The sequence below is a fragment of the Cavia porcellus genome, unplaced genomic scaffold (genome assembly GCF_034190915.1).
Source record: "Cavia porcellus strain 051 isolate PalLab524CR breed Dunkin Hartley unplaced genomic scaffold, mCavPor4.1 scaffold_18, whole genome shotgun sequence".
Taxonomy (NCBI): Eukaryota; Metazoa; Chordata; class Mammalia; order Rodentia; family Caviidae; genus Cavia; species Cavia porcellus.
In genome coordinates this window covers 49,349,148-49,370,904 of record NW_026947501.1, presented here as the reverse complement: position 1 = coordinate 49,370,904, position 21,757 = coordinate 49,349,148, and the positions used below count along the sequence as shown (strand labels likewise).

General features: G+C 50.8%; 1 protein-coding gene across 1 annotated transcript in view; it reads left to right on the top strand.

The window, feature by feature from the left end:
* Positions 1 to 11,563, top strand: part of Il1rl2 (interleukin 1 receptor like 2) — a 38,727-nt gene extending 27,164 nt beyond the window's left edge. The window contains exons 9-11 of the mRNA XM_013154543.3: positions 313 to 456; positions 6,615 to 6,776; positions 7,986 to 11,563. Of these exons, the coding sequence (XP_013009997.1) occupies positions 313 to 456; positions 6,615 to 6,776; positions 7,986 to 8,389 (710 nt within the window). The 3' untranslated portion in view covers positions 8,390 to 11,563. The remainder of the gene's footprint in view (positions 1 to 312; positions 457 to 6,614; positions 6,777 to 7,985) is intronic.
* Positions 11,564 to 21,757: the final 10,194 nt, after the last annotated feature.

Below are 21,757 nucleotides of genomic sequence, written 5' to 3'. Positions count from 1 at the left end.
CACACTGGCCAGGGAGCTCCACACAGGGGATGTCAGAGCAGGAGTCACACACACTGAGTCACCTGGTATCTGCCACCTACAACAAGGGTTCCCAGGATTTCCTCTGCAGGATTATCTGGAGCACTTTTGTTCCCCAAAATACATGGGCAGGTATGATCGGATGATCCCATTCCATGCATGTTATTCCACACTAAGGGAGTATTCAGTAGTGCCTCAGCTAATATGGGATACCTATCCATGCAACGTGTGCTGATGGTCTGTGTGAATGGAGGATGTGTTTGTACTGTTCTGTTATTTTGCTGTCACTTGTAGCTCCAGACATCCAGGCGTACTTGATAGGAGGGTTTGTCGCTTTGACAGTCGTGGTCACTTCGGTTCTGGGCGTCTACAGCAGCTTCAAGGTGGACATCGTGCTTTGGTATCGAAATGCCTTCCATTCCACTGAGACCAAAGAAGGTGAGTGTGTGTCTTCCTTTGAAAATATCTCCCAGTCGTGTTGCCACCATCAAGGTAGTCATTCTAAGTGCACCCAACACTCACAAATTGAGGGAGGAGAGATTTATTTGGCTCACAGTTTGTAGAGGTTTTGGTCCATAGTCAGTGGGGTCCAGGGCAGGATAGCATGATGGAGGGGCGTTGCAGAGCAAAAACAGTCCATGGCATGGCAGGTAGGAAGCAGAGGGATCCAGGGAGGAGGAGGGAGAGAGAGAGCCTTCCAGGCCACATCTCCCAGGGGTCCATTCTTCTGACTAGGCTTCACCTCCAACGACATGTCCAGCTAACAACTGGGGCCCAATCCACCCATCGGTATCGGGTCCCTGTGATCCAACCACTTCCCAAAGCCCCTCCTATGAGCTCATGAGGCATTAGAGGGATATCTAGATACAAACCATAACCACGGAGAGGAAGGAAAGAAAGCAGGGAGAGAAGAAGGAAGGGAAGAAGAGATAAGAATGGAGAAAGGGAGAGGACGGAAGGAGGAAAGAAATGGAAGAAAAAGGAAAAAGGGAGGGAGGACAAATAGGTGGAAGGAAAGAAAGGAGGAGAAGAGAAGAGAAGGGAGAGGAGAGGAGGAGAGGGGAAAAAGGAGAGGGGAGGGGAGAGGAGAGGAGAGGAGGGGTGAGGAGGGGCAGGGCAGGGAAAGGAGATGAGGTCCTGCCTGGGACAGTGCTGGGGCCCAGGGGTGCACCCCACAGAGCCTGGGGCATAGGTGGCCCCTGCTCACTCTCCATCCAGCAAGCTGTCCTGCTGCACTCTGGGTCCTCATCTGTGGCACCTGTGTCCTGCCAGCACCCTCGGCCACACAGATGCCTCCGTGTGACCCGGGCTGGGAGGGCCAGGCAATTCTCACCATCATGCTCATGGCTCTGTGCACTTAGGTCTCAGAACAGATACGATCCATTAGGGCCTGGAAGGAAGGAAGTAACCTGCATCACTGTCTCCTGATGGCATGGAAAAACTCCTATGAGGCAGAAGGAAGGGTGCCCGGAGGTGGGTGAATCAGTGCCCTCCCAGTGCGGAGATGCGTGTGGCTGGCATGAGCAGGGGTTGGCAGTGCTCAGGTGCAGGCTAAGGAGGTGACAAAGGGAGGTCCTCTAAGTAGCTGCTTGGCATAGACAAACCACAGCCCCAGTTCCTGTCTGCTTGATGAGCACAGGGTCTTGTCTTAGTCTTTATTCTAAGTTAAATGTCCTGATTCAGAATTGGCAACCTGGGGGTTGGGGTGGGGCTCCGTGGAACAGTTTGTATGTAGCACATGGTAACCCTGGGCTGTGTCCCTGGCAATGGAAAACAAAGTCATGACAACCACAAACTAGGGCCTTCGAGCTGTGTAGAAAGCGACAGACTCCCCTGGGTGGCCAGGGCATCATGGAAACCTGGCCTCACGTGTCTGACATCACACAAGGTGGTCAGATGGGGGCCGAGTCTCTGCTTTCTGCTGTGGTCCCTGCAGAGGCTGCCCTGTCTCAGCCTCCAGACCACCCTCAGACCCTGGCCGCCTCTGGGTAAGAAGGAACTCTGAACACCATTTACTTTTCCTGACTCAGGTCTGGGTGGTTTGGCTGTTTTCTGTGCTATTGACTAACAGGATGGCGTTGCTTTATGTGGTCTTTCTCTGGCCACTCTGTCCCCTCAGTGTGTGTCCCCTGTGACTCCCTGCGACTCCTAGGAGTGTGGCTCCAGCCGCCAGTGACCTCACTGTGCCAGGCCCGTGGCGAGGCTGCTGTTGGTGAGGCTGAGGGCAGCAGTAGGAGGAAAAAGGGACCTGACTCCTCAGAGAGCAGGGACAGAGCCCAACAGCTGGGGGACCCCACCTCTGCTGGGATGCCCTGAACCCCGGCTCTGCCCAGCAGCGGCTGCAGGCTGGAGGGAGACTTGCTGGGTTTTCCCGGCACAGGGAGTAAAGGTTGAGAGTGCAACAGAGGAAGCCAGAGAAGCCCTGTCCTTGTGGAGCTAAGTCCTTTGTTTCTAGACACGCGAGTTGAGCTCTTAACACTCAGGAGACTGTGGCCCCAGACTTCAGTGCGAGGGACACACACTGATGTGGCAGGAGTCCGGGGCTCTGTTGCTTCTCTGTCCAGCCCAGGCACCGGTAGGATCTGCTCACAGGTCGCCCTCTCTTTCTTGAGCCAGAGTGGTGAATTCTCTGAGAACAGCATGACTGAGAGCAAAGTGAATCAGAACAGCAAACAAAGGGCGAAGGAGGCTGGAATGCTAAAACAAGGTGGTGGGGAGAAGGAAGGGCAGGCCTTAGGTTTAAAAGGTCCTTTGCTTTCAAAGCCAAAGCAAAGGCAATCAGGAGACTTGAGATGTGCAAGGGCACAGGCCTTCCGAATGCTCTGAGGTGCCTTCCCCGCCCAGGACTCCTTTCCACAGGAGAGCAGCTGTGGGGTCCTCCTCTAGGAGGGCGTGGTGGGAGGAGGCTTGGCCACAGCATTCTCAAGGTATCCATGTGGCATGCTTTAGGTGGCTTTCCTTCTAGAACTTTCTATGGATGTTTTGACAGAACATTCCAGTCCCAGGAAAGATGCTTACAGAGAGGTCAAGTTGAATTCTGATTTTTCTACTCCTCTGAGTGGATGAGGCAATGTTAGTTTGAGAAGCAGTAGAATACCTTTGAGGTAATCATTCATACATGTTAATTGATTTGAAAGAATCTTATACATCTGGCCAGCGGCCAGTCAAGGCCCACACAGATGCTCTGTCATCCATGGTAGAGTGGGTTCTCCTCAGAACATGAAAGGTCCTGGTAGACAGAGGGTGAGAGGTCAGCCCTCCTCACAGAGATGTGGGCTGTGTGAGTGTGGCTGCCCCACGCACCTTTCTCAGAACGCTCACTTGTAGGTCTATATTTCTGGAATTTTCCTGATGAAATCAGCAGTTAGGAGGTGTCCAGAAATTGCCATCTGTGCGGTTACCTCCTCGGCTGCTGGTCCAGTGCCCACAGCTGGGGAGCAGGTTGCCGCAGAGCCAGTGGCCTGAAGTGACCCTTCTCTAGGCTTGTGGGTTCTGTGGTTGGGCATGAGGACAGGCCCAGTGGGCCCATTTCAGCTCTGAGTGTCTGGGGCCTCAGCTGAGGACCGGAAGTTGACCTTGGCAGTTGGGTGGTGGCCTTAGCCTGGCTCCACAGGTCTCTCCCAGTGCCTCCTCCTCCTGCCCACATTGGGGCGCTCCCTGGGGCGGGTGTGGCAGGAGCAGGAGAGGCCTCGCCAAGATGTGTTTTCCTGTGTAACCTGAATTTCTAGTGTCAGATCCGCCACACCCCACTTGTCAAGGCAGCCGTGGGGGCCCACTTGGTTTTATTTTCACTTTGTTCTTTCTTTTTCCTTTTTTTTTTGAGGCTGACTAGTCTTAAATGAGTGGAAATGGATTTTTTGTGGACTAAGTTCTGAAAAAAGCTATGGAACCAGAAGGCTTGCTTGTTTTTTGTTTTTCCAGGAGAACACAGCATGGCAAGGGGCCAGGGCACTGGACAGGTGGGGAGAGCTTTGTGAATGCCCCACTGTGGAGTCTTGCTTTGTCCACTCCAGGAGAAGAGCAGGTGTGAGTTTCCACGGGAGCCGTGCTCCACAGGGAAACCACCGAGCCTGGACAGGCTCAGCTTCCTTGCTCAGAATCCCTGGATTCTACTGTGTCCTTCGTGGTCACCAATGGGGAGCAAAACCAGGAATGCTGGAGGGCTGCAGGCTGCCTGGGGCCCCAGGATTGGAGGGCTGAAGCAAAGTGCCCAGGGCTGCAGCACAATGCTTGAGGTCGGGATCACTGGATTACAGGTTACAAACTGGCCGTCTGCCGGTGACGAGGCCAGTCAGTCTGCAAGTTGTATCTTGGTTCAAAGCTGAGTCAGGGCTGGGCCCGAGGCCCAGTGGGAGGGCACTTGCCTCTCATTGATGGTTCCTGGACTGTGTCCCAGCACTGGAGAGAAAAAACAAACCTTAGGAAGAAAACAGAAAACCAGAAAATTAGGGCATTTGTGTATTTTAAGTTTCTAAACCGAGTGAGAAATTTCGCTGCTCAACTGCTTAGGAACAGCCAAGGTGGAGCAGTACCAGAGGAGAACGCACTTAGCAAAAGTGGTTTGTTTGCTTTTTAATCAGCGCCAGCGGGGACAAGAGAGAGAAGGGAAGTACCCGCGGCAGTGCCTGGGACCAAGGGGCTGTAAGCCCGGGTGCTGGCTGCAACATGAAATCGTTTTCTTTCTTTTTCTTCATTTTCCCCTCTTTCTTCATAAAATCTCTAGCTATAGGATGTCAAACTTGTGACATCAAATTTCATATAGAAAAATGCCCCCTTCATGGCCTCATGGTCTCATCTTGTGACTTGAGAGGACTTGTAGCTGTGTAGGGTTTGGGCCATCGCTAGCCACATGTCAGCCATCCCTCTGCTGCCCACCCTCTAGTCCTGGTCATTAGACAGCTGACTCTGCTGCATTCTGGAACCTCGCCATCCCTGCTTTGGTAAACTCGAGCTGCTGTCAGACCTTCCAGAGTCCTGAGGGCTCTGAGCAGGGCCTGCCCCTGCCGAGGGCAGAGAAGGGAGCAGGAGTCCCAGCTCTCATGCAGCGTCCTTCTAGGACAAGGGCAGGGAGGTGGAGAAGGAGTGTGTTTGAGAGTGTATACATGTGTGCAAGTGTGTGCACCATTACGCATGTGCAGATGTAAAAGAAACTGTGTGTGTCTGCAAAATCACACACTTGTGCAAGTATCTGTAAATATGTCTATGTGTTTGCATGCTGCAGATGCTTGCAGGGGTGTGCAGGCCCTTGTGTGAGTATGTAAGGTTGCACGAGTGTGGAGATGTGTGTAACTGCATGTATTAGCTGCAGGTGCATGCAAATATGTGTAAGTGTGCATTGTGCAATTGCATGTGTGGGCAGATATGTAATTGCGCATGTGTGTGTGTCTGCATAGCTGCAGGTATATGCATGTGTGCCTGTGTGTGTGTGTGTGTGTGTGTGTGTGTGTGTTTGACCATGCGTGTGATATGGGTGGACAGAATGGACAAAGACAACATGAAAACATGTCAGGCAACTTTCACCTACTGTTATTTACAGGAGAGGTGAGGAGCTGGAGAATTTGCTTTCTCCTGTTAGTCTCAGATCTGCCCTCTCCCCAGGACTCCTCAGCAGATAAAGGGAAAGGGAAAGCAAGGGGCTGGTCCTGCTGGGACCCCGTAGGTTGCTTTGCTTTTCCAAAGGGCTGGAAGCTTGCCCACAAGGCTCTTGGGGTCCCTCCTGCCCAGGACATCCCCCTCCTGCAGGGGTCCCAAGCCGGCCCCTTTCTGGCCTCCCCACCTCCACTCTTGGACCCTGACCTTTTTATAGATCCTTTCTGCTTTTTCAAACCCTGAAGCTGTCCTGAGTCCTCCGTGAATCTCTCTGGTGAGCTCCAGGCATGCAGAGCTGCCTTGCTGCCTCTCCCACTCCCACACCCAGAGATGCCTCCCATGGTGCCTTGGGAGATGGTTCTGTGCATATGACCCTGAGCATCCTCCTAGGATCTTGTGACTTGCCCATGTTGGCCCTGCAGTACGCGGCACTGCCCTCAGGGCTGCTCAGTTAAACACTTGCTCATGCTTGGTTGGGGGGAGGGGGCATGGGGAGCAGGGCTGTTACGCTGAGCTGCGCCATGCTGCACCCTGGGTTCAGAGGATCTGCTTGAGGGCTTGTTTTCCCTGCTGCAGCAGCGGGATTCACTGGCGGGGCTGATTTGGAGCAATGTGCCCCATGTGGCTGTGTACTGACTGATGACAGAGGGTAACGGAAGCTCCTTCCTGATGGTCACGTTGGTGGCATCACCAGGCTCTCACTTTCTGCCTGGTTCCAGCAGCTCTGTGCTTATAATCTGCAAACGTGGGATGGATTAGGAACTGCAGAGATATTGCAGCGCTCCTGTCTCAGCCTCTGTGTGCAGTGGGGAAGACTGTCCCTGCCAGGCTGGTGGTGGGACTGAGGCGGGGAAGCATGGCAGGGCCAGGTCAGCCAGTGGGGCCTGGGGAAGCCATCATACCTGTGACAGAGGCCACATAGTGGCAGCGGCGGTGCAGATGCTCAGCTCTACACGGGAGGGGACCTGGAGGGATCGGGATGCAAGTTTGTCCCATTTGCTTTTCAGATGGGAAGCTGTATGACGCCTATGTCCTGTACCCCAGGCCTGAAATGGGCAGCCAGTGCCACCGCATGGACATGCTGGTGCTGCAGCACCTGCCCGAGGTGCTGGAGAGGCAGTGCGGGTACAAGTTGTTTATATTTGGCAGGGACGAGTTCCCTGGACAAGGTGGGTGTGAGTGAACTACAGGGCAACAAAGGTCCCAAGGGCAGGGACCTCTAGGGGCTGGGACCCAGCACAGAGGCAGGCACGAGATCCCAGCACCAGCAGTGAGAGAAGCAAAAGACAAAACAAATGACCACCTTCTCCTTCCCTTCACATTGCAAGGGGTGGTGGCTCTGCACCCTCTCCCCACGACCCCTGGGAGTCTGTGACCAGAGCCTGGAGCTGCCCCTCCAGGCCAAGGCTGTCCCCTGGCTGCACCCATTTCTGCTCTTCTTGCTGGGGACGTAATGTGAGTCTCGTTTTGGAGACTCATGGTCATACGAACGGGTGTCCAGTGACATTTGTGGGGACATGCGACCGTTTATTCTCTGGTCATTGTGACTAACTTCAGAGATTCCCCATCACTTCAAATAGATAAATCGGGTCGAGCTTAAAGCTGATTTTATAAACCTTGACCCACTTGCACCTTCTGAATCTAAATGTTATCCAATCTCTGAGCCTTAGTTGCCTCACCTGTGAAATGGGGGCAAGATCCCTTCCGATTGCTGGCTGTGCAGCAAAGCAGGCAGCCCCTTCTGCTCACCAGGAGCATTCATTCCCCAGGTCACTCAGCAAGTCTTCCTGAGACCCTCTGCCTGCTGGGCCCTGGTCTGGGCTCTAAAAATGTGAAAATAAAGTCACCTCTGTGCAGATGGGACCATTTGCTTTTCCACTGCAGGGCAGAGTGGGGCACTTGCATACGAGATCATGGCGGCAAAGCTGGGTCTGTAGGGACCCCGACCCCATGCATCGAGCCTTCAGCAGGGTGTTGTCTGGTTCCCAAATGAGTCATACAAATTCTGGTCACTTACGTAACTGTAAAGGAGGAGAAGAAGCCACAACTACAAGAGTAAGGCAGTGTTGGAGCTGACGTTGTGTCCCTGCTCCTCTTAAAAATCTATTTTTTAAAAGGCAGACAAGCTCCCCCACACCTTTGGGGGTCAGAGATTGTGGTGGAGTAACTGTGGGCGGTGGAACAGTAATGCTGAGCCTAGAGGCCAGTTCTTCAGGGAAAGCTTGGGGTGGTGCCGGGCGGTAAAGCATCTTTTCTTTAATTCTGTCCCTGTCTGTCTGAAAGTCCATGTGCTCTTCCCAGACCCCCGATGTCCTCGGTAGCACCCCCACCCCCGCTCGGTCTCCGCGCCCCTCTGAGCGCCCCTCCTTTCCTTTCAGCCGTGGCCACTGTCATTGACGAGAGCATCAGGCTGTGCCGCAGGCTGATCTTGGTCCTGGCCTCTGAGTCCTCTGGCTCTGGGCTGCTGCAGGACCTGTCCGAGGAGCAGATTGCGGTCTACAGTGCCCTCGTCCAGGACGGCATGAAGGTGATCCTCATCGAGCTGGACAGGATCCGGGACTATAGTTCCCTGCCGCAGTCCATCCAGTACCTGAAGCAGAAGCATGGGGCCCTGCAGTGGTGCGGGGACTCCGAGAAGCAGTCCCAGAGTGCTAGGACTGAGTTCTGGAAGAAAGTGAGGTACCGCATGCCCCCCAGGAGGTACCCGCCATCTCACCCCGGTCAGCTGCCATGGTGTACGCCCTGTGACTACAAACCCAGAGTGGGCTCAGTCACCCATTGACCCGGGCTCGTCCTCGGCTGGTGGTCCCCTGCTGGCCAGGGTCTTGGTGAGGATGAATCTGCCTACTGGTGTGCGACGGCTCGTGTTTTTTTTACTGTCATTTGTTCTGGTCGGCGCTGCTGCTTCTTCAGGGAGGACAACGGCTCTCCAGAAGCCCCCGAACCCTTGCTGGATGCCAGGTTACTGGGTGTCAGGTACAAGGCCAGCAGCCAAGGACTGCAGAGAGCAGGCCCAGGTGTCAGAAGGTTCAGCCTCTGAGGCCCAAGGTGGGGATCTGGCCGGGCCACCGTGTGGCCTGGGGAGGCTGTCAGAGAAGGCTTCCTGGGCTCTTCTGATCCAGGGTCCTCAGGGTTGTGGTCCACAGGCAGCATTTACTGTGCTTGCATCCCGAGAAATATCAGAACCACTGTTAATTAGTGTGGTGGCCCTGGCAGGTGTTTGGATGTCACCCAGCGCAGAGGGACCCATTGCTGTGGCATGGTTGTCATGTGCTCAGTGTCTCTGCTAAGCCACAGTAAGAGAGGACTTTCCCACCTTTCCTGTCAACATTTGTGTCCACCGAACCAAGCAGCAAGTGGGCCTCACACCCAGGCGGCATTGGCCCATGTGGAGGACTGCAAGTGTCCGGCCAGTGAGCACATGCCCATCACAGGCCTCTCTCCAACTTAGCAACTCATCAGGTTTAATACTCAGTTAGCTATCTGCTCACAACCACGATATGCTTATTAAGGGTCCTTCCCATCAGCTCTGGGCCATTTCTTTGCTTCTCCTGCACTGGAATCTTGTTCCCTCTTGGAGGACTTGCTGGTGGAAGGACAGAAAGCTCCTTGCCACTTTGCACGGAAAACCAAAGGACTGGGGAAGGTCCTTATCCCACCCCACCATGGTCTCATCTCCTTCTTAAACCCTGGAGAGGGGCAGCCAGGCTGGGCAGGGTTGGGTGGGGATCTGGTGAAGGCATCTTCCTGCCTTTGTGCCTGGCTAAGGCAGGCCCATGCCAGACAGCCAGCATCACATGAGAGCAGGCGGCATTACTGCTGCCCGTCTGACACCAGGCAGTGAAATCTGGACATTAATGTGGGCGGACACAGACTCTCCCTGTGTGGAGGGGATTTTCAGAATCTCTCCCAGCCCCATTAGGATTCCCCAACCCTCTTTTCCCTCCTAAAGCCGCAGGGAGGCAAGAGCTGCTCTGCCAGGGAAGCAGGGAGATTGTGCTGCGTCTGCTCTAAGCAGCTCTCGCCAAGCCCATTGTCCAGCAGCTCTGTGTCCATCCTGGCAGCATTCCTAGGACTTGAGTCTTGAATGTCTGCAAAAGAAAAAACCAATTCATCAACAGAATGAAGTATTTCTGAAAATCTCTGACCCTTAGGAAGTCATCCCTGTTGATAAATTCCTTAACTAGAATTTTTAAGTAGAAAAGATTCCCTCTCTCCAGTGTGTGTCTTAAGTTTCTTTTTGTTTAAAAATATTCAAGGTGTGTTATTAATGTAGTATTAATGGAGTATATCAGCACATTTTAATTTTATGTTTTATTAAAATATATTTTGTGTCCTACACAAGAGCTCCTTTCCCCAATAGGACTGTCACCTCAGATGTTGAGTGTGCTAGGAGTTATATCTGCAAGTCACCCTAAAACCTCAGAGAAGCTGTTGGAAGGTGGCTGGATCATACTCACGGGCGGATGGATTAGCTCACTGATGACTTTACAGATGAACGTGATGCTGGCAGGCAAAGGCTGGTAGGGAAGGTGGGTCTCAGGCCATGGCGGGAGCGTCCAACTCGCTTCCCATCCCTTCATCTCTCTCTGCTTCCTGCCATGCTGTGCTGCCTTGGAGCCAGCTGGTGTGGACCAAAACCTGTACAAACTGTGATCCATGATAAACTTCTCCCTCTCTTAAACTGTGTATTGCTTATTGTGGCTCAGCAGTGAGAAAAGTAGCTAAGAGCACTAGGCAGATACTTCCTGGCTCGAAAGCTATTACTGTTAGACCATTGCTCTGATGTGGAAATTGTAACAACACAGACATATACTCCACAGCAGTAGGTCCTGAACTTTTAACAGTGACTCAGCTTTGATTATTAAATAAAAACCATGGATATCTCTCTAGAATACGCACCCCAGGTGACGGTGTGGCCCTGTGCCCACTGACTTGGGAAGTTCTATGCAGGTGCCCAGGCAGGCAACCAAGGCCATGAGATGGAGAGCTCGGGCTCAGGGCCACTGCAGCACCGTGAGAAGCACCAGAGTCTTCTCCAGCTGTGAGGGCAGTCCTGACCGAGTGTCTGGAGGGAGGAAATGCTTTTCTCCCAATGCTTTTCCCCACCACACACTGGCAAGAAATTGTGTTCACCTAATTCCTGGTGGAAAAACTTCCACTACCTATGCTCGTTTCCAACAGCAAACAAAACAGATGGACCGGAATTTAGGTAATTAAGAGAACCATGATGAATTCTCCATGAAGCCTTAGCAAGCAGAGATTACACAATATTATGGTCATACGAGTGACCAGGAAACTGTGTCTTTGCAGACCACTGGGAATGCAGAAAGGGGTCCTTAGAATAAGTGTGTGGGCTGTGACCAGCATTCCAAAAAACCAAACTAGACTCAAACAGAACAGGAAGTGTTCCCATTTTCCTTGGGCCTGAGTATGTTCTGAGTTGAATATTAAACTGCATTTCTTCCTGCTCTTTGTAGCATCACAGCTCGAAGAGCCGTTGGTGGTGGAGGCTGATAGCCCAGCTGTGAGCCAGTCTGTGCCCTGGCTGTGCTGGGATACATTCAGAACTCAGCACTTATCTTTGTGCTTTTTAAAAAGTTTCCAGAAAGGTGCTAACTGGACGAGACAGGAAGCAAATCTTGATAACAATAAAGGCCTAAGCTGTATGGGGACCACAAACTCCACTCTGCCCAGGACAACATGGATATATCCAAGGAGACAGATATTAGTGTCTCAAACTCAGAAAACAGTTCGTTCACCAAGTAAAATATTAACAACTATTGCTTATTCTCCTGCCATTTTTCTACAGCTACCATCATAGTTTGGGGGTTACCCAGGTTTTCAGTTGCCACCACCAGGGTGCTGAAGTACAGGGGAAGTAGATTTGGATGGTGACAAGCAGATTTCCTGGCAGGAGTAGACACAAGTGGAAATAAACTTTTCTGGTGTTTTTCACATGGGTACTGAACAAATCAAACTGTGATTCATGTTTCTCTGAGGATGGAGTATTATTTTAGGAATGTCTGATATTTCTCATTGGTATTCCCGGGTTCTTGAAGGTCTCTCTCACCAGCAGTCTCCGGGGTCTGAGGGGAAAGATCGTGGGAAGGGTCCTGGTGGCTGACTGGGTGATCACAGGTAACGGGGACTCAGCACGTGAGTTTCACCTTCTCTCTGCCTCCATCACCCTTCCCAGGCCCCTGCAAACCCTCGATGATCCAGGCTGACCCCCAGCACTGGGGCTCAGTTCCAAGGATGTGGGGTGACATGCTGGCCTCCTACACGTCTGCACAGGCCCTACTGGTGATGCGGGAGAGACTGGAAGCAGCCTTTGGCTCTCGGATCACCTGTCTTTCATGAACCACTGAACCTCTGGTCCTTCTTCACAGTGAGCCTTTCCCCACATCCTACATTTCTCCATCTGTAAAACAAGAGAGAGGACCTGCATTATCAGGTGGGGTGCGAGTGATAGCCACCAGGCACGAGCTCACTGGGTATGAGCTCCCCGTTATCATACTGCTGGGCTTCTACAGGGTGCTGGAGGAGGTCCTTCAAGTTGGAGGACTGTAATGTGGGGCTTAGGAAAAGCAAGGGGCTCAGAACAGGGGTCTTCTCTGGTGACCACTCTGGCAATGAAAGTAACTTATACAACAGCTGCCACAAATCCCGACCCTATGTATCAAGAAAAGACTGACACAGGTTGAATGCACCTTATCTGAAACAGCTTGGGGCTAGAAGTGCCTTGGATTTGAGACTCTCACAGATTTTGGGATTTTTCCATACTTTCGGTGAGCTGCGGAGGGCATGGGGCCCAGGCCAAGACATGAAGCTCACCCTCACAGACCAATGTGCACTCCTGGGGTGCTTAAGGTGACCGTAACTAGGCAGACAGTACCCAGTTTGGGGGCATTTCAGCTTTCCAGACTGTAGATGCTTGGTCTCTTGTGTTTTGGGGTCTTTCGAGTATCAGGTCTCACTTGGAGGACAAAGCTGGTGGTCCCAGAGGAAGGAAGGGTGGAGGCAGGGAACTGAGTCCTGCAGATGCCTGCTGCCCTGTGACGAGGCCACTAGAAGACCCGGGTCGGGGAGGACACAATTGGCCCTGACCTGAGGTCACCTTTGGTGACTCTGTGGTATCTTCCAGGGTACAAGGCAGACGTAGTTGGGAGTGTTGCTGAAAGTCATGCGTGCTCAGGGTTCCAAGAAGATTCTAGGTCTTTCTGCTGGACACATAGTATCTGTTCCTTAATCTATAAGGCCAAAAGCCCCACGGAAAGTCAGTGGAAGGGGTACTAGCAGGAAATGGGCTTCCAGCCCCTGCACTTGACTGCTGGCTACTCCCCCCACCACTTGCTTTGCTCACATGGCACCAGGGATCAGTAAAGGCCCAGGCTTTCCCCACAGCCTGACCCTCAGTGAGGCTCTGTCACTTAACAACACAATGATAGCCCTGCTTCTGCCCGTTCTCGGGTCACTCGATATCTGACACACAGCCTCCTCCAGGGCCCTGGACCCCAACCTGGAGCCTCAGCAGAGGTCTGCCAAAGGGGTCACCAAGCAGATGCCACAGCAGGGCTGGGCTGTGCTCCTGGCCTGTCCCCCACCCAGTTCCACCTGCCTCTGACCCCCCCCCCACTGCTTCTGATCCAGGGAGGATCAGATCCGAGGGGCTGCTTTGATGGGAGTCTGCGACCCAGGCTTGTGGCTCTGCCTGTGCACAGAGCAGCAGCCCCCTCTCCTGCTGTCCTAGAGCACCATCCAAATGTGGGGTAGCCTTGGTCTCCACACTGAAGCATCTGTGCACCTTGCAGCCTAGGAAAGGGGCCTCCCGAGTCCTCTCCCTACTTTCCCCGCCCCACCCTTCTCTTTCCAAGCTGAAGGTGAGTCCTGTGGTGTGCACCCATCAGGTGATGCCAGGACACAGGCCCAGGCTGCCCGCCCTTCTTAGGTGGTTCCTATCTTCTATCTCCTCATCCCTGGCACAGCCAGGAGAGCCCGCACCATCTCTCCCAGGCTCCTTCTCCCTCTGGTCCTCTTTAAAGATCCAGCACGGTGACAGCAGATTGTGGATGACTTGAGCGTGATCATCCTGTGTGCAGAGCCAGCGGCTTCTTCTGAGGTGGACGGAGCTGAGGCTAGGGCCAGGTGGGGCTGGAACCAGGCCAGGAACTCTGTAGAGCCGGGGGCTTAAATTACTCCCCAAATGGAAGTAGCTCTTCACCACCCTCCATCCCCATGCTCTGGAGCAGGTAGAGGAATCTTTACAGCAACTTCCCAGCAGTACCTGGGGAGGGAGATCTGCACTCTATGACAGCACGAAGACTGTGCTGGAGTTCAGGATCATCTGTTGGGAGGGTCTGAGTGGATGTGGGGTCCTGCGAAGGATGGCTTGTTCCAGGGACTGTCCCTTCCTTCTGTCTGTCCTGGGTCAGCTTGCTTGAGCTTGTCTGAGCTCAAGGTCAAGTTCAGGACCTTCAAACCCTGCAGGCAAGCAGCCCACAGACACAGGTCCCAAAGCAGGGGAGACACACGCGCTGTATGTGTGTGCCCTGCAGGGGGCGCCCTGGTCTTGCTGGAAGAGTCTCAGGGCCCTTGAGAAGCTCCTGGGCTTTGGCTTGCTGCTATGGAAATATGTGCTGAGAACTGGCTGTCCTTCCCACCTACCCTCCTTCCTGCCCCTGAAGCACACCTGCACAGGAGCCCTAGGAGACACGGGTTGAGTGGGTAACTGGTTTTCTGTAGACGTTTCTGGCGGTGTGTTGACAAGGTAGGAAGAGTGTCAAATGAAATCTCTTGGTCAGAACAGCAAACCCTAGACCAGGCGCGTCCAGGGAAGACACTTCAAGCAGCACGGCACAAACAGGAGCCCAGCCTGGCCCTCCAGTGCCAAGCCCCCTTCCCTCCGGTCTGAAGCCCTCATCATGGTATTGAGGCTGAATTTCATCACTTTGCAGTTGGCTTGGAGATTCGCCTTCATCCCAGGCTGTAGGATGTAACTGTGGATCGCATGGAAACCTCACTTTTTTTCTGCAGGGTGCTTGCTTGCTTCTCCATGGGAGCTGTGCTTGGGGTGGCTTGAATGTGCTCCCAGGCATTCTCAGTGTGACTGTGTGAGAGGTGGGTGCTGTGGGAGGTCCTCTGTCCCCACATGCTGCTCTGGAAAGGTATGGAGGTTCTCACAGCACCCAAGCTCTCTGAGAGTGACTTGTTACCAGAACAAACCAACTGGGGAATTGCTCTCTGGCTGTTTGGCGATGTGACCTCTTCCTCTCCACCTCTGTGACATCACCTACCAGCTCACCAAAGCAGAGCTGAGATGGTACAGAACTGTGAGCTCAGGGCACCCTCTTCTTTGTAATGTTACCCAGTGTCTGCTGTTTCATTACAGCGATGGAAAACAGGCAAATGCAATGTTTGTTGTAAAGGCAGAGTAATGATCTCTGTTTCTTTTTAATTTTTGGGCCTATCTATCTATCCATCTATCTATTTATCTACTTGTTGAGACAAGATCTTGCTATGCAGTTCAAATTGGCCCCCAACTCCCAGCAATCTCCCTGCCTCAGTCTCCTGAGTACTGGGATTCCCACTCAAGAGATCATTCCCCATAAATGGTTTTAGAGAAGCCCTTATGCAAAGCTAGCTTTTCTGTAATGAATTACTTTCTGATTCATTCATTAGTTAGATTCTGGGTATTGCTCCACGGGTGGGAAGCGAGGAGTTTATGACCACACATTTCCAGGATGATGGTCAGAAGGGGCCCAGATCCTGGGGTCATCAGAGCTGGGGAAGCCCATCTTTTCCTCCTCTCCCTCCTTTCCAGCCTCCCTGTCTTGCTCTCTTCCTTCTTTTCTTTCTGTCTTTTTTCTTCTCTCTCTTTCCCTTTTTCTCTTCCCCTTCTTTTGCTCCTTCTTCCCTTTTTCCTCTTTCCTTCCTTCCTTTCTCTTTGCTGCCGGAGACGTACAGAAGAAAGCACAGAAACATAGCACAGTTCTGCAAGCAGCAGGATTCATTTCTTCTCACCCAGGAGCACCTGAGCGCTAGAGCTATGTGTGAATCCCCCTGGCGAAGCCCAGCTAGAAATAAGCAGAAAAAATTTCAGCATAAGACAACGAAAAGGAAGGGAAAGGCGAGCTACATCGGGCTGTGCTTTCTCCTTTTTGCCTTCCCTGGGGCTGCTCCCCGAAGTGCTCTGTTAGTTTGTGTCACTGCAGGTGGACAGCGGGGTGCCTGTGCTGCCAGAACCCAGCCTCCAGCGGCACAGGACCAGGATCTGGGTGGCAGCAGGGAACCCTTAACCTGTGTCAGAGTGAGAAGGTGTGGGGCTGTGGTATGTGTTAGACTGTCAAAGATTTTTCTGATTATAAATCTTGAAAAGGCAAAAGCTAAAAGAAAAAACCTCTACCAGCTCAGCATATTTCTATGAACATGTAATATTTTCATGCTTCATGATTTAACATCTGGCAATAGAAGCCAGCCCGTATTATTATACCTTATCAGTATTTTTCGGACGTATTTATTCTTAATTTCTTGAATTTCCGTTGTGATTTTGATTTGAATTGCTTTGGATTTGTACATTGATATGCACTATTGTGCCTTCCTAAAACATGTAACCTCTTAGCTCAGTATTTATTTCATGTCTTTTAATATAATTTAATACTTTTTCCATAGAGACCCTGAAATAAGCTTCTTAATAGAGGTCTTCTTAAAAATTTGTTTTCTTGCTGTTCCTGAGATTTTTTTAACCCAACTAGTTAATTCCTGACAGATGAAATTCTGCTTGTTTTTGTACTTTTGTTTTACAACTCTTGAACTGCTATTACCTTTCATAGTCTTAGCACGTTCAGTGGTCTTTTCTATAGTCGAACATTAGTACTACGAATAAATTCATCTTTTATTTCCATTGCTTATGGTACTTCCTTCTCTTTGTTGTCTAGTTGGTAAGCTGTCTAAATTTTAATAACGAGAGTACACAGGCCTCTCTGGGTTTCACTCTTAGCTGTGTGTTCCCTTTAGAAAAATCGTAATTATTTTGAATTAAAGTTCACTTAATTCATCTTCTAGGTCTAGTTTTGTCCCAGTGTTTTGAGATCTGGATCTGGGCTGTATTGGTCAGACACGGCTTCTGCATGTGTGAAGAGGTTACATGCTGTTCCTCCCACGATCTTCTCATGGGATGGACTGTGCTAGTGTGTTTCCTGCTGCAGAGCCATCTTTGTGACCCCAAGCTCACAGCACCCACTCACCAGTCCATGTCATTACCTACGTAGGTTTTTGAGGATTTTCGTTTATATTTGCAAATAAAATTGACCTTTACTTTTTCTCACTCTGCCTTATAGAAATGTGCTGACTTTATTCAGAGAGCCACGGTGCTTGCTGGTTTAAACAGGCTCTGAGAGCAACGAGATGCATGGGTTCCCATTCCCACCTCACGGATTTCAACATTGGGTTGCCTGAGTCAGGTTCCAGTTGGTGGTGATTCTTGAGCCACTTTTGTTCTTTTTATTTTATTTGTTGGCTTATTTGGATTTTTATTCATTTAGTTAAGTAATTTATAATTATCTAGAAATTATGCATTATCTCAACATTTTTAAATTACCATCCAGGTACATATAGTAAGTACCATATAGAAATATACAGGTTTATTTACTCATTTTTATTAGTATAACAAAAGGTTTATTTGGGCAGAAAACATGGAAAAGAAAGAGGATAGACGGCTACCAGGTGGTGGTCGTGGCCTCAGGGCTGAAAGCCCCTACTCACTTATTTATGATTGCTGACTTCTTTGCTAGGTTTTCAAGAGAAGTACTTAAAATTTTATTTACACTTTATTTTTAACAATTAAAGAATTATCTTCACAATACAGCTTAGGCTGCATGTCAGAAGTTAAATATGTGTCCTCTGCCTTCTAAGCTGGACCTGTTGCTCTAGTGTGAGTGAAATCTTGTTTAGCATCATCTCTGCCTTCCACAGTGCCCCTGACTACTGTTTTGCAAGATTTCATCCGTACTGAAGGTCGTTGTCTCACTGTCTGTGTCTAGGGTTAGAGTTAAGCTTGTCACTTGTGTCTAAAAGGCCACTTCTGATCTGTGACCTGACTGTGCCTGATCTTGCTCAAAGCACCGCTGCCCACTGTTGGTTCCATTGCTTATCATAGCATTGGGGTATTGAGGAGGTGGGACCCAGCCTGGTGACAGAAACCACGTGGCCCTAAGGATGTGATAACCTTGACCTGCATTTACTGGCCTGCAGGATGTAAAACCACATGTCTGGGATGTGTTTGGGGGTGAAGGTCAGTACCTGGGGCCTGGTGGAGCCTGGGCAGCAGCTGTCCTCAAGGTCATTGCTGCCAGCTCCTGAGCACACCCTTCCTTCTCCAGTCTGTGTCTTTGCCCTGGGCTGATGTCCCATCTTCGGTATCCCCTTGCCTGCCTGCTACAGTATCCTCAGGGTAGAGCTCTGCCCTAGACAGATGGCTTTCTCCAGGGCTGACCATACTCCGGGGACGGCCACAGTGTCTGTGGGGGATGTTGCTGGCCATGCAGGGCAGCTGCTGCTGCACAGCAGCTCCCTCCTGGGCAGTGGTGCTGAGGTGAGAGGGCAGCTCTGGCCTGAGGGGCACCTGGAACCCCAGGGCACTCCCTCTTGTGTTTCCAATGAGCCCCAATTGTTGGTGGCACCACTGTCCTGGAAGCAGCAAGATCACTTCCTAACGCAGCTGCTCTGGCTCCTTCAGACTCCACTGGCTGCTCTGTGCTTTGACCCAATGCCACTGAATCACATGGGTCCTGGCGGTGTCATTGCCTGCATCTCCTATCGAGGCCATAGTCTTGGGAGGCCTCTTTTAGGTACATAAAGGACGGGGATGCAGGGAGTGTGCTGATTTAGGGACAGCATGGGATGTGGCTTTGGGACCTGCACAGATGCCTGCCTGTGTCCTTCCTGGGCTGTGTTCTGAGCCCGGGGTCCCAGGCCTCCTCGCAGAACTCCCCTCTTTTTGTCACTTCTGCCAGTGGCCAAGTGGCTTGTGTGATCTGGCTTTAACTAACAAGATTCTCAAAACCACAATGGTGTATTTCCTGACAGCAGCAGATAACAGTGTGAAAAACTCTCCTTTCCTTTCTCAGAAAAAAAAAATGTGTGAAAATCATTTTTCTTGTAAAGTGGTAGCTAAGGCAGCCATAGTCCCAACAGCTACCTCAGCTGCTCTCTGTAGAAGTGTCACCTTTGACAGGTTCCTCAACACCTCCCCCCTCCTCCTCACCACACACACACCTCAGTACACACACATGCACTCCTATGCATGCGTGCACACATGCACAACCATGCATACACTCACACAATTGTCCTTGAGTCTTGGTTTGCACACCATCAACACTTTTTCTTTATCTGCAAGGCGTGTGAATACACAACCCTACAGTGTCGGGCTGTCATTCAGTAAAGTCTCAGGCCCCAACGTCACAGTATCCTATTACTACGGAAAGGATTTTAATTTGCTACTGATCTTTTTTTTCCCATAAAGAAATAGTTGCTTGGTTTATACCATTATGTTGGCTTTTGTGATTTTTGTGCCACTGATGCATGAATAATCTTCAGTAGCCAGGCTATTTCCCTCCCCAACTTGCCCTTGAAAGAACTGATTCAAAGATGTCCAAACAAATGTCCAAAACAAATACACAGTAAGAATTGGTGGTTTCTCTGTTGAATGGAAAAAGGGTTAAGGCTTGTTCCACTGTGTCATCTCCTTGTGGAATGAGGTTTCAAGCACAAAAATCCAGTTCTGTTGGTACCTAGCTGTAAACAAATATTGCTCAACTCTTCACCTACATGCATAGCTAATCAAGATGTTGCAAACATTTCCACTTTAGCTTTCTTGCGGGCTGCTTAGCGTCTCTGGCCCTTCATGTCCTCGAGTGTGGAGTGGCAGAGGGGGGTTCACCACTGGGTCTTGGTGGCATAAACAGTGACCGGGGAGCCCGAGGACATGGTGGCTGCCTGCTGGTTCTGCCCATGGCCAGTGCAGAACCCTGTACACCTCGGCTTCCGGGTTTCCAGTCTTGGAGATCTGTGATCTGGTCAAATCATCTTGGTGAAGGCTGAGATTTGTCTCAGGGACTCTGAGAACCTTTAAGAAGCCTGAGCTTTGGCCTAGCAGCTCTTTTCTAGCTATTTACTCGTGTGTGCGCGCGCGCGCGCGCGCGTGTGTGTGTGTGTGTGTGTGTGTGTGTGTGTGTGTGTGTGTGAGAGAGAGAGAGAGAGAGAGAGAGAGAGAGAGAGAGAGAGAGAGTGTGTGTGGTATTCTTATTTTTATTAGTGTGTGTTTGGAGTATAGAATGTCCACATCCCTTGTATGTGCAGAACCCATCCTTATTCCTTTTTGATCCCCTTCCCTCCTCCTCCCCTCCCCCCTCTTGGTCCCCTTTTCATCTGGGAAAGCTCTTTCTCCCCACTTCCTATTATCTACCCTTTATCGTGCTCCTTAGTTATGCTTTGTGTGTCTCATGAAAGAGAACCTGCTTGGTATTTGTTGTAGTCAGGAGTTGTGAGGAGAACAATTAGAATCAGGACATGGAGTTTATAATATTGTTTTATGATGGTTACCCAGAGTTAACACAAGAAAATGCAGGAAATCTATCCGCAACACCAAAGACATAGAATATTTAGCCAAGGGACTGAATCCCACAGCAATGTCCCACATGAGTCCAGATGAAGACTGAGAGCCCATCACAGTGCCTCCGAGGAGTCCAAATGGAGGTCTAGAGTCCACAAGAAGGACTCACACCAGTTTCTTTTATGGATCCATGCTGGGAAGGCCCAAAGGTCAGTGGTGGAAGCCAGAAAGTCCATGCCAGGAGGGTGAAGGGGCTGTGCTGTTGGGATGAGGGTTCTACACTGGAGCCAAGAACTCCCACAACAAAGACCAGGGCTGTCCTGAAAGGCACCACAACCATCCTCAGCAACACGGTGACCCTGACCTCCTCTGACGACAAGCACAGTCAGGTTCCTGCCAGGAAGCCAGTATGAAGAGTTCATCCTGGAGACCAAGTGGCACACATGTTCCCCTCTGGAGCCAGGAAGCAATGCTCGATGTGAAGGCCAGAGCTTCTCCAGGAGAACCAAAGGCACAAACTGCAACACATAGAACCCTTAATATGTCAACGTCTCAACGCACCTCCTTCTCCACGTCTCTCTTCATGCTGGCAACTTTCCTCAGGTAGAACATCTACGTTCAGCATCATGGTGATGGAATCCAGCTGGTGTTAAGATGACCACCAGTTTCCAGTGCATAACAGGATTTAAACTCACGTGTCTGGTTTGTATCACTTAACATGAGAGCCTCAAGATGCATCCACTTTCCTACGAGTGCCACATGTTTATGGCAGCACAGTGCTCCGTGGTGTGCAGATATCACACTTTCTTAGTCCACTCACCTGCTGATGGACAGACAGGCCACTTCCCAGATTTAGGTATTGTGCTTTGTGCTGCTGTAAACGCAGCTGTGTGTCCCTGTAACAGGGTGTCTTTTGGGGAAGATGCAGTGATACCTCAGGTCATGAATTCAATTCTTTCCACAGTTCTGATTACACTCTGAGTTGGATGAGAACAAGACCAATTTTTCCCATAAGGTCAACTTTGAGCCTCACCATTGAATTTGATTTGGTTCTCATCTGATTTGGCCTGTGAGCAGAACAGTAGAGGGAATTCAGTTCATGCACCGAGGTGCCCCTGTAGTGCCACGTATTCCTGAGAGAGTTACAGTGAACCCTGGGGACCCATGGTTGCACATCTGTGGATTCTACCAATGGTGCATTTAAAACATTTGGGAAAATTATATTTATATCAAATATGCATAGGGTGCACTTTAATCACAATTATCAAAACATTGCAGTATGACAGCTACTTACACATTGTCTATGTTAGGCATTGTGAGTAATTTGGAGGTGATATAAAGCATGGAGCAGGATGTCACGGGTTCTGTGCAAACACTACATGTTTTTGCATCAAAGACTTGAATATCCAAGGATTCGGGTACTCTCCAGGGGTCTCGGAACCAATCCTTTATGGCTGTAGGGTGACTACTGTATAGTTGAGCCAAATATTAAGAAATGGCAATATGGACCATAATACATTACATTAATAGAGGAGAAAT